This window comes from Uloborus diversus, chromosome 3 (genome assembly GCF_026930045.1).
Source record: "Uloborus diversus isolate 005 chromosome 3, Udiv.v.3.1, whole genome shotgun sequence".
Classification (NCBI taxonomy): domain Eukaryota; kingdom Metazoa; phylum Arthropoda; class Arachnida; order Araneae; family Uloboridae; genus Uloborus; species Uloborus diversus.
This window is the reverse complement of record NC_072733.1, coordinates 90,872,712-90,888,362: the sequence shown is the minus strand read 5'-3', so window position 1 is coordinate 90,888,362 and position 15,651 is coordinate 90,872,712. Positions and strand designations below refer to the sequence as shown.

Here is a 15,651-nt window from a genome sequence, read left to right as displayed (position 1 = left end):
TACAATTCTATAGAGGTTAAAAAAATCTTGTATTGAAGGTTATATTTTTACAATAGTGAATTTTCATTGCATGTTAAGTTTAAATGTACTTGGCAATATATTAGCCAAATATACTTGGCAATATAATTATTGGCAATATGAAAGTTCTCAGACATTCGTTCTCAAATCAGATGTTCCTTCTTTTGAAATTTTTTACGTTGCTGGATCAATATAAATAATCTGTTAGAGATTGCATTATCTTATCAACTTTAAATTCACGACGTTTAATATTTTGCCCATTTTTTTCCAGTCAGATAGCTATAAGTGCGTTAACTATTTTTAGATTTCAGTCAAGGGAAACTACATCAAATTCTGTGTGTACTCAAAACGTTATTCTATTTTTCAGTAAAATATTAATTGCTCGTTTATTAATGGTTAGTAAAAAAGAATGTTACATGAATGTTTCTTTGAGATTTTCTGAAAAAAGAAAAAGAAAAAAAAAAAAAACAGGAAACGCACGCGTTTAAAAATCACATTTAAAGAAGTACCATTTATGCCATTTAACTTGAAAAACTCATTGCAAACCCATTACAATAACAGATTCACAACATTACAAAGCTCGTAAACATATTTAAAAGATGCCATAGCAAATAGTTGATAATAACTATGTTTTGTGAATAAAGTTGTCATGGAAAAATATGAGATCACAGGTACTTTCATTAAGCGAAATGGAGCAAAAACTTAATTCTTAAGTTAAAATACAACTTTCCGTGATACACGGCGCAATTTTAATTGCGCTGTTATCGAAAACGCATATGTTTTTCATCTTTGAAAGCTGTTTTTTTTTTTTTTTTGCAATTAAATTTATGTGCTTTTAAGGCATTTTGTGTTTTTGTAAAACAATGAATTTTCAGTCAAAACTATCAAGACCGGGTTATTTATAAATGCTAAAATTTCCAACGAAAAAAGGAATGCAATCAATTTAATTATAAGCATTCAATTCATATTCAGGTGAAATATACTGCATATTAAGCCATTTGAACTAAAAGATATATTTTTTTAAAGATTCAATAGATTTTAAAAGTAATTCAAAGATAAGAAAAATTTGACTGAGTAGGTGTGGTTAAGTTTTTTTATTTATTTATTTATTTTTTTTAAATAAAAAGCACATTAATGTTTATTTGATTTTACGCTAAAACTTAAAGAATAAATTCTTCGTAATACTACAACAACTGCACTTATTTAATTGAAATATATATTTTACTTTAAATTTTAAAAATTAATCACTGAAATGCTTTTGGAATGCACATATTGGCAGGTTTTCGTAAAATAATTAGTCGTTCCATAAAAATAAAAATTTGATTTTTGTCCTAAAATTTTCCGAGTGATTTTGAATCAGTCTGTTCTTTTCTTCTGTGTATGTGTGATAATTAATAAAAAACCAATGACCAATCACTTGAAATTCCGAGCTCTAAGTTTTTTAAGTCCAAAAAACAAAAAACATTCTTGATTATTGTGTATCATAAAAATTCTCAATTAGAAAAGAAAAATTCATGTTTCGGTGAAAATAATTAAAACTTACTACATAGGACTGAAGTCGAAACATTTTACGCTGTACTTTCTGTTATGAAATCCAATAAAAGTTATCTACAATTAAAACAAATTTGCGTAATTTTCACAAAATTTCATATGATAGTTATGATATTTGAAGGAACGGAAATAAAGGTGTGTGTTTGTTTTACAAATATTTTTTATAGTATTATATTTTAAATTAATTAACCTCGTTATCAAAAACCTTTTGCCGTGTGTCGTGCACATTTTCAAACTAGGTCAAAAGAAACCACGTGGTGCCACAGAAAATTTTCAATGTAGTAATTTTGATACCAGCCAAATTTTTACGCTTTTATTATTATTATTATTTCATAGGGTGTAATAATAAGGGAAAACCAAATGTATGGCGAGTCTGTTGAGTTAGACAACAGAAGGCAGTTTATTAACTTTCCAGGGCTCACCTTGAGCAGAGTTGTATCTGATAATCACGTTTCAGACCCACGCCTTTTATCTGGACAGCCGCTGGAATATACTCTCCTGACACTGTGCCATTTGTTTTCCCATTATTCCAATCACTGCAACACTTTGAACAAAAAAAAATTAAATTGTGACTAGCATCCAAAATGCAATTGCTAACTACTTTTCTGCAAAACGAGTTCATTTTATTGATCCATGCTTGAAACTTTACCATTATATGGTGAAATGTGTAAAGAAAGTACTAATTACGTTGCTGATTAAAAAAAAAAAATCTTGTTGAAAATTTATTTGTTTGTAAAAACATTACTTTTTCCTGTGACCCAAATATTTATCAAGAAAAAAATGTTGTAATTTCCGTATGCATGTAGTGCTAACCTTAACTATACAAAATGAAACGTATAACACAATGATAGGAAATCATGTAAGTCATGGGAATCATACCTTAATTCGTATACACTTTTTCATTTATTTTCAAGTACCATTTTCTACTTCAAAAATAATATATTCGGCTTATTCTTTCTAAATTAAACAATTTGCTACTCAAATTAAGCTGCCCTAATGTGCCTAGTTAAAATAAGGTGATGATAATTTTGGACATGATATCGTGCATGGAGGTTTGCATCAAAACAGAGCGTTTAGTTTGAAATATATTATTTTTTGAATTAAGTCGCAATTTTCAAAATATTTAGCATTTGTGAAAATTGTTTGATTTTGCATTTGTGTTGCATTTGTGAAAATTGACTAGATTGCATCATTTTTTCTGAGAGAAGTTACTTATATTTTCTGCTAATTCGCTAATATTTTTATGTTAACATAATTCAGTTAACATTGTTTGTATCAAGTTAGTACCTGTAATAATTTAACTCTCATATTTTTTTCTATCTCCAGAAATGCTTAGGAATCGACAAAATAACTCGCAAAGGATGTTTCTCTTTAAAAAAAAATAAAAGAGGGTATTTCGGAGAAATGATCCATACTTATGCTTCTATTAACTGTAAATCAGTTATCCTCCATAATATTTAAACCACTTTATGAGAATCTTCCTAAAAAAAAATCTCTTAAATTTTTCATTTCATTGCCTATTACATCAGCATAACAGTTTACTCATTTGTTTATTAACTTGACCCTACACTGGGTCAAGTTCATGCATTTGGAAAAAAAAAATTGACGTATTGTATGAAAAAAAATATCAACAAGGGTTTTGAGATCCTTATTTAATAGGAAAATGATAATAATATTACACACAATTTTGTTTTGGTACGTAACATTAATTACAAAAGTTAGAGAAATCAAAATGTCAAAATTGTATCAACTATACCCGGTATTCCGTACCACTCGTCTATCAAGTAAAAAACATTACTAAAAGTTAATATTGTAGGGTCTTACTTTTAATTTTATACGCTATTTATAGAAAATGGCATGAAATTGGAGCATTAATTTTGGTAGTTTTTTATTGAGACAATCTTTCAGGAAAAATTAAAACTCGGATACACACATTTTTGTATTTTTCGGGTCTGTTTCAAAGCTGCTTGATAAAAAATTGCTTTGTGCATTTATTACCATTTAAAAATAATTTTTAGGCTAAAAAAGTGCATTGTTGAATTAATAGTACTCAAACGTCACGGTTCCTTAGAACTTAGACAAAAATAAAAGCATAAAAGCATTAAAAAAGTAAGGAAAACAAAGTGAAGGTACCAAAAGCATCAGTATATGCATAGGCTATGTGCAGTCGTGCCGCATTAAAAATATAACCCATCAGCATGCTATTGGGTACATTTTTTTATGTTTAGTTCATTCATTCATAGGGAATTGGTTCTTCTTCCACTTAAGCACTCGTGCACCTCTTACTTTTAGGGCTTATACCTTTTGAATACACGCTCACTGCTTTATGACGAACCTACTTGCCAATGAAATTAAAATAAGACAAAAAAGCTTTTCATTAATGATTAAAAAAAAAAAAACTCTTAATCGAGACATTTAAAACTTCAGAAAAAAGGACAGCGCTGTGATCAAGTTCCTCTTGCTTATAATTTATTGAATGTATGAAGGACATAAACGAGTAGAAATATCCATTTACAATATTTTACATTCATCCGTAAAAAAAAGGAGAAAAAAAATGTTGTCCTTAATTACGTAACTTAATATAATATTCCTCAAAAACATAAAAATATTAACGCAAAAGAGAATCGCACAGCACGAAATTTAAAATATTTAACTGATGAATAAAGGTACAATCTCCAAGTTCAAACTGAAGATTCTATTTTAGTCGTTAAACAAATTTGGTTTCTTCCAAATCAATAACGGAATTAACTGCTGACTTGTTTTAATTGACACTTACAAGTTTGAAGTAATAAAACCGAGACTTAGCTTCTTTATAAACCTTATTGTTATATTATTGTTCATAAATATTACGTAAACAGTAAATTATAACGTTTCTGCAATAGTGAATCAACGAAAATAAAATTAAAACTTTTAAATGAACGAAATGCACGAAGTAAATGTCATTTCTACTACTAGTGCTTAGGAAGTTGCTGTTAATTTGTTGCGGTCTTAAGGTAGTTTTTGAAACAAATAAATTTGCTGTTTTCTTAATTAGACATTTTTACACATCAAAATAAAGAGTCATTTTATTAACAATAGCGAAAAATTAAGCCAAATTTAATTATAATCAAATTTTGCATCCCACTATATATAAAGTGAAACTCATTTGCATCCTTTCAAATTTAACATGTTTTTTTTTTCCAAGAAAGTCAATTGTTGGACTTTATTATTTTTCAAATTATTTTTTTTATAGTGTGTAATAGTTTTGTCAAAAATATACTCAAAAAAAAAAAAAAAAAGAAAACAAATGAGAAATTTTTCGACAATAGTTGTGTGAAAGCTCCCTTTGAGGTAATATCTCATTTATTCGGTGATTTGATTGAGCATTTCGAACCCCTCGCATACAGCGGATAATAACTGCTATTGTATCGAAAATTCCGCATATACTGACAGTGTGAAAATCAATGACAATTTCATTTCAGTTGGAAATGAGCCTGTGTTGCATCAACGCGTACTCCTTTGACATGTAGTGGTCATCCTTCATTTCTTTTTGAATTAATAATCACCCTGAGTTCACTAATAATGGCCCACAAAGAACACTAAATCATCCCGGATGCTCTATATTTATGAATGATGGTCTATAATCGCTAGACGTGAGAACAATGGCAAATATGCAGACACCTGCAAACTCTAAACTGTTGGCATCTTCCCTTAATAGGCATGGGCGTTACTCTAAAGAGAAGGGGTGTAGGAAAGGGTGGGTTCAATCCCTGCTTACTAAAAAGATGTATATTCAGCAAACATGGAAAGAATTATTCTGTCTAATAAATTCAAAAGCGAAGCATTACAACCTCGTTAAGCGCTCATCAATGGCAATTTTTCCTTCCTGATATCTTTAAGTAGATTTTCATGCTTATTTATGGTATAACTTTTCAAAAAGTAGTCTAAAGAGTGTATGACTTTATCTTACAATTAAAAACCGGTAGTTAAATGTGTTTTTTAATACCTGATTTGAAATACTTAGATTTTTATAAAGCAGAACCAAAAGCAGGTTATTTTCCTAACTAAACATTTAAAATGGCATCGGCAACTTTCCCCTATTTGTCACTACAGAGACAAGAAGTTCATGGTGACTTTATCCAAGCAAAATAAAATTTTGTACGCGTTCATTTGGATCTATTGCGCATCTTTTCTGCATCTTCCTAGAAAAATTAACGTAAAATCAGTTCATGGTCATTCCACGAAAAAGTCAACCCTATGTCTCACGCGTGACGGTTCATTTATTTCATTAAAAAGCAACACTTTTAAAGGGTAATGGCGAAATCTTTTGCTTAAGAAATCACACATAAGTTTGTAATTTGTTGTTCATTAATATTTTAAAGTATTATTTTAATGAAATATATCTGGCGTTATGTGCGAGACAAATTGACCGTTTTCCGTGGAATGGTCTTTCAGCGTTAAGAAATATTCGTATTCTGTGAAGAAAAAAAAAGGATTCAAAAGGTTATTTTTTTCAGATGAATTGGGAATAGTAACTTCTTTCTAAACATTTCCAAAAAGGAAAATACTTGACAATGTCATGCTTTTCCACTATTAAGGCGTGTTTATAATTGTTCATTTCAAAAAACTGAAATAGAAACAGAATAGAAACGAAAGTTCTCACAGCTTTTGTTTTTTTTTAATTACACATATTCAGAAAAATGTTTTAATGTCATGTTCAAAATGTAACAGTTTATAACAATGTTGTTCTGGGTCAATGTAAACCATTTTTTCTCGAATTTATCCTTTTTTAAAAAAGGTTTTTAAAAAGGGAATTTTTCAGTAAATTTCAAGTCATCTTTTTCCTCTTCAAAATAATAATGGGTATTCCTGTTTGAAAAAGTATGTGTACTACACACATAAGCACAAACACACACAATCGCGATGTGTATATATAAACTGCAGTTAATAAAACAATATTTAAAAAAAAACAGCGAAACTGAAAAATACATATCATGTCACTCTTTATTGTGGATTCTCACCTGAAATAAACTCCTTATTGTTGCCCAACTTGTATTATACAATTCTGCGAACGACGCAACGATGGTTTAATATACCATTTCCAACGATTTCCCACGCATTTGGTCTATTATTTCTAATGAAAAATGTGCATCTGTAGTAAAATGCAGATTTTCGCATCGTGAGTGGGCAATTGCTTAATGCTGAGAATGCCAGAGTGTAAAATGAGAATTTAGCATTAGTTCGCAACATTAATTTCATTATTACCAACTTGAAGATGTTTGCGTTTAATCCAAAACTCTAACCTAAATTAAACTTTGTAAAATGCATGATTAAAACGAGAAATTTTAATACAGTTAACAGTAAGAAATATTACGGACGCAAATGGTTGAAGCATCATGCAAAATCCAGCACATATAGAGGCTTTTAAAAGTATTGAAAGTTGCTCATCATGTAACTGACATAAATGGGTCTGACCAGTATTTAAGCACAATTTCATTTTCAAAAATTTATTCAATTGTTAAAAATTGTTAAATTTTGAACATGACATTAAAAACATTAGTCTTGGCTGCCATGTGTAAATTGTTTAAAAAACTGTCAGAACTTTTGTTTCACTTCAGTTTTTTGGGAGGTTGAAATGAACAGTGACGCAGCAAAACAGTTAATGAACGGTCTTAACAGAGGTTAGCAATTCATCAAATAAAAAACTTCTAAAACCTTGGGTTTTTTTTTTTTTACAAAATACAAATTTTTCATAAAACCGAGGTGTTTTTTTTCCGGTAAGATATGAAAAAGATGATGATTAAATTCAAATGAACGCGTGCAAAAGTTTGAACAAAGTTAACATGCGCCTCAATCCTACTAAAATTTAACGGGGAAAATACATTAAATTTTTCATGCTAATAAACTGGTACGATAAAAAATTACATTATGTAGAACTTTATTTAAATTTTTTCTGGAACTGAGTGGATCAAAAGCAGTGATGTTCCCATCAATGTAACCCATTATGCACACAATATGATGCAAAATATGTGTATGCGATCATATACATAATGTCAAAAAATATTTTAGAACATACGGCCTATAAGAACACCCCTGGCCAAAAGATACATACTAAATGAATATTAGACTGAGAATAGATGCGTACGTACTATGAACTGCTAAAGTCCCTTCTTTTGTGAGAAACCCAGTATAATCTCTGAATGCTGTAACTCTATATCAGTTTATGTATATTTTTCTTGAACCTTAAGTCACCCGTTCATTTTTTTCCATTCATATTCTTCTGAATGTTTTGGTTTTAAATGACTTTCATTATTTTAGTTATTTAACGGTATTTGTAAAAGTTTTTCATTCTACGTGCTGTCTATACAATTGCTGTCATTAGATAAATATATGTATAAATCTTGCACTGGAAAAACGTCTATAATACTTAAACACAGTTCCAAGGGAGAATAAGTAAAAACTTACATGGAAAAAAAAGAATGTTATTTTTAAACGAAAGACAAAAGTAGAAAAAATATTGACACAAGATCAATTTTGCTATAATGTGTGCTAATCGCTGCCTATTTGTAATTTACGTAATTTTTTATCTATTATTGAAGTCAAAACAAGTTTAAGTGCATTTTACACTTAAACATAACGTAATTTTAGTAAAAGTGTTGGCACAGCAAATTAATTTTTCTTTGTTTAATGTTTAAACCGTGTACAAAAAAAGGAAGGCCAGAATTACCATTTTTCACGTGTATGTAAAAATAAAATAGACAAAAAACAGGCCTAAAGTTAAATCTCAACTCTAGAAAACATAGTACAACATACCGTAAACACGCATTTCGTCTTCAGATTTTGCTGTACTGAAAGAGGGCGCTTCTCCTGAGACTTCACAACCATATAGTCCTTCTGAGTTCAAATCCGTTGAATTTAGAAAGACATGGCTACTGTTTGATTTGTCAAGCTGAAATAAAAGAAACTATGTTAAATAATAGAAAAAAAAATGAGGCATAATCAGCAAAAGTTAAACGCTGTTCAATAACATGAAATCAACTTTTCAGCAAGAACTAGGTCACCTTTAAAAAAAAAAAAGGACAAAGCGTAGCGGGCTTTAGTTTACTGTAAAACATTAAAAATGGTTTTCTGTATATACATCCTCGTGAACTTAAAACATGTTGTACTGTGTAAATTAAAGACAATATCTATAGTGATACAGATCTCTACAGATTAGACGATAGATATTAAATATTGTTTGTAACTGTAAACGCTAGAATTAGTTATTTATACTGAAATGGAAATCAAAAGACAGTTAGTAGTTTACTTGTACAGTCAAGCCCGCTTATTAGAACAGGGGAGAGTGTTGTACCTTGGAACACTGCTAATTTCTAAAATTATATTTTTAGCAGCCATGTTTTTGTATTTTCTAAAAGTTATCTTCACCACTAAATGGTGTCATAGTAAAAATCAGCATCAAATGAATAAAATTGACGATTTGTGATAAAAAAAATTTATGATTCAAAAGTAAATATTTTCTTCACTTTTGAACTATTTTCCTGTCTTTGTATTTGTAAATTTAATCAACTGAATTTTATTTTTTTTATAAAAGAGTAGTACTTTAAACATTTTGCTTATGAGAAAATAATGATAGAGCATCCTGAATGACCATCATTTCATAAACAACGTAGTTATTGTACCTTGGGACAGCCAAACATTTTGTACCTTAGGACACTTTCCAAGGTACAACATATGCATGGTTCTTAATAATCAAGATATGTTTACGAACATAGAACAATGTTTTAATCTTATGTAGTCTTTTAAACACATTTAATGTTAGATAATAATTCATAATTCATTATTCATAATACAACGTTAATTATTCATAATTTAATTCAGTACCAAGGATTTTTTTTCTGGTGCAAAATTGGATTAAGTATATGGCTGTTTCCTAAATCATGAAGACTCTCCCATAGTACAATAGGATGTTGAACCTTGTGACAGATTGGAACTTTTACCTTAAAAATGGCTGGCAATATTGTATTTTCAAACTGAATTTTACAAAATATATTGCATAGAAGTATTTTGGAATATTTTAATGTGACTTTTAGATTTTAAATTTGATGCGTTATGACTGACGTTAAAAATTAAAATATGAAAAGTGTCCCAAGGTGCAACACTCCCTATCGCTTAAAAGCATATCTCGCATAATGTAATACATTTTCAATATACCAAACCGTTGTAGTCTATTATTTTAATCCCGTTTATTGGAATATCCCGCTTATTAGAATAATTTTTCGAGGAAAATTGGCTATTCCAATTAGCGGGCTCCATGTACCTATACTTTTTAAACTACTTCCTAACTCTGAAAAGACTTGATCTGCGAAATATTTTTATTTTTTGATCTTTCTAAGCTGTAAAACTCGATAACATTAGCTGTCGTGTTTTTAATTTAACACAGTAACTAAAAAAAAGTCGTTCAGCATGAACATGAATCAATCTTCAACGGGTTGCTTTTTTTATATCCTATGCACTTTTATGATGTCACATTAGTATGCAACGAAATTTGACTTTTTTTTTTTCTTATTTTAGGTATTTTCCCTGATAGGTATTTTAGAAAGTCAAAAATTATATGATATATTTATTAGTAAAACTTGCAAATTTTGTTATTTTTTTCAAATAAAGAATTGTGAGTTGTTTCTGTAAATATAAACAAAGATTATGTGTTCCATTTTTTAGTTTAACTTCATACGCAAAAATAAGATAGAATGTTCAAATCTTAGTTAAGTACTTTCAAAAGCAGAAACTTAGCCTTTAAATGCCTTGTTGCCCTTTAGTAACATTTCCAATTTAGTCTTTTTAACAAATATAAGAACAAATTGAAACTCTATAGCTGCCAATAAGCAAGAAAATACTCACTGAAGATGCTAATACATCAATTTTAATTTTGTAAATATACCAATCTTTTGGGAAAGTAGACTTTTAAGCCCAAATGGACATTGGTGATTCATTCATGTCACCAATGAAAAATCTATCTATATCAATAATACATTTGTGCAATGTATGCAAAAAAGGAAACTTTACACAAAACTGAAATTGGCGATAAGCCTCGGAATAAAATAACGTTTCATGAAAAATTCGGAAGTTCTATGAGGCCAAACGGTTTAATTCTCAATGAGTTAGAGTTAAAAAACTTTCTATATCACAATGCTATTGGGAAATAAGCTCTCTTAAAGATTTCCATAGTGAAACCCATGTATAGTCACCAGAGTGCTTAGGTAAACTTTTTCTTAGCTTGTTGCTATTTAATAAATACATTCGGAGTCTGCTTTTATATTCCTCCAAGAAAAGCTCTACCCTATATGTTCTGAACCAAAGTTAAATTTGTCCGGCGGAGGATATAAACTTACTCTGCTATGTTAAGACCTAACCTTACAAGAAGTCATTTCCTGTTGAAAAGATCAAAAATTAAGAAGAGCCATATTTGCAGAGTTTGAGTTACCATCGCAGGACGTTATTGGCGAGGAATTCTTACATTACTCCCTATTTCTTAGTTAAATCATGTCTACTGATTTTTTTCCTGTCGAATGTGATTTTGTCTCTTGTATAGTGTTCTTATCTTCACTGCGTCCAGAATTTCAGAGGTGATTTATTAAAGAACACGATATATATTTCAGATCATTCTTAACAATTTTGAAAGAGAATCGACATTAGAATAATGTATTCTAGTCAAGTAGCTCCAAAATCTATATATATATATATAAATCTCGTGTCACGATGTTTGTTCGGGGTAAACTCCGAAACTACTGAACCGATTTTTATCAAATTTCATACCTATCTGTAATTTGGTCTAACTTAATTGGATTAGTAGTCGAGTTTTTCTGTTAATGTCGAGTTTTTCTGTTTCAAGAAACCAATTCAGTACTTTTGCCAATACGCTTTTAAAGGTCCTTATTTGGTCGCATTTAATTTATGAAATATGGACAAAAATGACGAAATAACACGATGAGAGATGAGTAAGTTATATTAGCAGCAACGAAGCTATCTGGAATAATTTAGTTTCCCCATATACGAAAAAGACCTTTCTGTCCAGCATCTTGCAGTACGAAATTTTGAAAACGACCAACGAGTTTATTTTACCGAAGATACCTGTATTTTCTACGAAGAGCACTTCAACCACCAAAAACACTTTTTATTACATTGTGTCAAAAAACTAATGTGTTCGGACGACTCTCAGAAATAAAACTATTTACCAATGTTCCACGCTGTGTTACAAGAACTGTAAAAAAATACGAAATGTCACTGATTATTTCTGTGGAACGTGTAGGGATTTAATAGGTCTCAACAATGTCTTTTGAAAATCAAGTATCTGCGTCAAAACGTTTCATGAATTGCTACAAACGTCATGCATGCAGACATCTCACTGTTGGGAAAAATATTTTTAACTCCCAGTTTAAAGGTTAACTGAGTATATTTATTTAGTGTATCGGCTTCAAATGCATTAGGTTCCGTCTATAGTTTCTAAGTTCCGAAGGAGAGTGAATAAGCCTCTGGATTCCGTAGCTTTACATGAGTTGCCGGCGAATAAGTCTCATAGAATTTGCTTGCAATTCTGTTTTACCTTTTGTCATGATTTTAGTAATACTTTTGGAACTTTCTTGGAAAAGTAGAAAGGTGTCAAGCTTTATTTATTAAACTTACCTAAGTTTTCTCTGAAGGGGGAGGGGTGTCCAGGTGCACGACTGGCTTTTAGCCAGGGAGATGACTGAATTCATCAATGAGATTCCAGGATAATTTTCAGAAAGGTTAATGAATTTCAGTGATGAGAATTGACTTCAATACCTTCGTCATGGCCCGTCCAGATTGACGTAACTCCCAATGGGAGCAAGTGAGTATCTGGATTCCGTAACTTTCCAAGAGTAAGAAACAAGTACAATTCTTTGTGCATGCTTGCAAGTCCTTCTTAGCAGTGGCTATGGTTGCAATTATTATTTTGGTACTTTCTTGATGAGTCGAAAAAGATGCTTAGTTACTTCTGTTACTTAGGTTATCTCTGAAGGTTTTAGTAAAATGATTGTTTCGAATCGGAGAGGTTTTGAAATTCTTCGGAAAGATTTAATGATAATTTTAGGAAGGTTTCTGACTTTAAATGGAAAACGTTCCTACTTTTTGAAAGATATGTTACTGGCAGAAATTGGGCCCCTTTAACTTCAAATTTGCCACTTAGTCATTATGGTATGCCGTCACTTGATCATTGGGCCACCGACTTAGTTAACACTGATTTGCAACGAGAAAATCAGTGCAATAACGCTGGCTTAGCTACAATTATTGCGAATAATGAGCCATTACTGACGGCTGGACAAAAATGCTGACCGTTGATGCTGAACAAGGCTATACAGTTGTCGATGAAAACAAAATCGTAAACATTCCAACTGAATTTTTAAATTCCCTGGATACACCAGGAATGCAACTACACGATTTCCGGTTGAAAATTGGCTCGCCAATTTATTCTTTTTCGCGATTTAAACCCACCTAGAGTATGCATGTTTACTTCATCAAAAGTAAACAATTTTCACGGGAAAGTTTAAAGGAGTGCCACGTAATCCATTAATAGCGTCATAATTTTCAAACACATTTGGAAGGGTTGAATTTCCGATTTGTTTAGCTTTTGCAAAGACCATAAATAGATCTCAAGACCAAACAATGTCTACTTTCAGTTTGGACTTGAAACATACTTCTCTCATGGACAACCATATATCGCCTACTCACAAGTGTGAAAGCAATCATACCTTTCGTATTAGCAAAAGACAGGTTAAGCAAGAACATTGTGCACAACTTAGTGCTTAGATAATTTTCAGTTTTCAAATAATAGAAATAATAGTTCGAAGTCAATGTTATCTACTTCATTGATAAAATTTAATTTTTATATGTTTTTAATTTTTTTAGTGTACTTTGTAAAGAAGTTATTGATTACATACTATAGATAAAGCTGAGACGAATAAAATGTAGTGTAGAATCTAAAAGTGTATGGTGGTTTGCGCTTAGTTTCTACATTCCGATATTTTACAATCAGTTTCGATATTTACTATCACTTTCAAGTTATTTTGCTTTTGCTTTTTGGTCGAAGTCATACTTGCAAAATTTACTAAGCGTAAAGTGCTTTTGCCCATAGAAAATTTAGTTAGTACTTACTGAATTCATTACGTACTTGCTTCAGCCTCCACTGTAAAAATAAATCCGAAGCGTTTAATGAGTAAAAATTCTCGATACTTGCTTGCAATTCTGGCTAAGCTTTGGCTATGTTTGCATTACTGCTTATGGAAGTTCCTTAATAAATCAGAATATTGCCAAGCTTTGTTTTATACCTACCTAAGTGTACACTAAAATTCCAGAAACGTGACTAGCTTCAGACGGGAAGATCTTTGAATTTTTCAGAAGGCTTCCGAGGTAATTTCAGGAAGGTTACTGAATTTTATCGGAAAACGTTCCTGGTTTTGGCAAGACATGTTGCTGGCAGAAATTGGCCACATCGGCTGCCCATTATTTTCCAGGAACATTTATGAATCGTTTTTACATTGAAACACGCCCATTATCAATCTCATACGTTTTAAAATCGGCTATACTATTTTAAGCTCTATTAAAAATATTAATTTGATTCTATCAAAATAATGAGTAAAATATTATTTTAATCCAACTACTTTGCCACAGCAACGCGTGGCTGGGTCAGCTAGTATATATATATATATATATATATATATATATATATATATATATATATATATATATATATATATATATATATATATATATATATATATATATATATATATATGTATATATATACATACATACATATATATATATATATATATATATATATATATATATATATACATACATACATATATATATATATATATATATATATATATATATATATATATATATATATATATATATATATATATATATATATATATATATATATGTATGTATGTATGTATGTATCGTCCAAATAGTCCTATAATCGTCCAAATGATGATCTATAAATTGCTCGAAAATAATATAAATCGTCACAATGAAAGTTCATAATCGTGTATGGTTTCTCTCAAATTTTTTTTCCTCACCTATATATTGGCAAAGATAATCCTTCGTCTATCCGAATTGATCTTATCTGAGCGAAATCCTAGCTTTCTAAAAACTTCGGGTCTAAAACCCAAAACAAAAAGGCAGCTATTTTGATGGTTATAAATGATGATATGCAATGATTTATGTGAAAAAAATGTCCTGGTCACCGAAGCATAAGATTTTTAAAAATTAAAAAATAATAATAACTTAATAAAATAATCTGAGAATATAAAATACTCCTCCAATCATATCGAGAAAAAACGATAAACAATATCAAGAATCTTCAAATTCGTTCACATTATTTTAAAGATTTGATTTTTACCTATGAAAGTTAAAGTTGCGCGATTTATATAACGCACGGTTTTTTTAATTAATCTCAAAAGACCAGATGTTAAGAATCATGATCACTTTCTCATTTAATGGTTCAGTTCTTATTTTAAGTTAAACTCTCATGCGCCAAATCACAACCAAACCATTGTTAGCCTTATAGAGCTTTAAAATTAATGGGAACAATTTGGGGTATTATTAATTAGCATAATTATAATAAAAAACATTTATGCCTTCTTTGCATTTAACAACGTTCTCCTAAAATGAAAAAAAAAGAGGGTTTAATTAATTTGTCTAATTAACTTATTTGCTTTCAAAGTCATGAAATTAAAGTATGAGGTCTTAAAAAATAATGAAATAAATAACACTGCTCTCTCAGAAATTTAAGTTTATGTTTGGTGTTATATAAGAGGATTATTAATGCTATTTTGCTTGTTATATAAGTCTTAGAGCTACAAAAGTCTTCTTTGCTTTCAAATAAGTCAAAACTATGATCATGAAACGTATTGAAAATGAATTTAAAATGTTTTGAAAACCAAAAATACGATATTTGTTATTTTAAACGCAGTTTCGAATGTACTAATATATTTTTTAATGCTAAATTGGAAATGCCACTAGTTTTGCACAACAATAGTTTGTTTTTCCGTTTAGCTGGAAAACTAGTGATAA

The 15,651-nt window shown here is 29.9% G+C and overlaps 1 protein-coding gene across 1 annotated transcript in view; it reads right to left on the bottom strand.

The window, feature by feature from the left end:
- Positions 1-15,651, bottom strand: part of LOC129218844 (uncharacterized) — a 130,425-nt gene that overhangs the window by 93,319 nt on the left and 21,455 nt on the right. Inside the window, exon 2 of the mRNA XM_054853166.1 lies at positions 8,362-8,497. Coding sequence (XP_054709141.1) covers positions 8,362-8,497 — 136 coding nt within the window. The remainder of the gene's footprint in view (positions 1-8,361; positions 8,498-15,651) is intronic.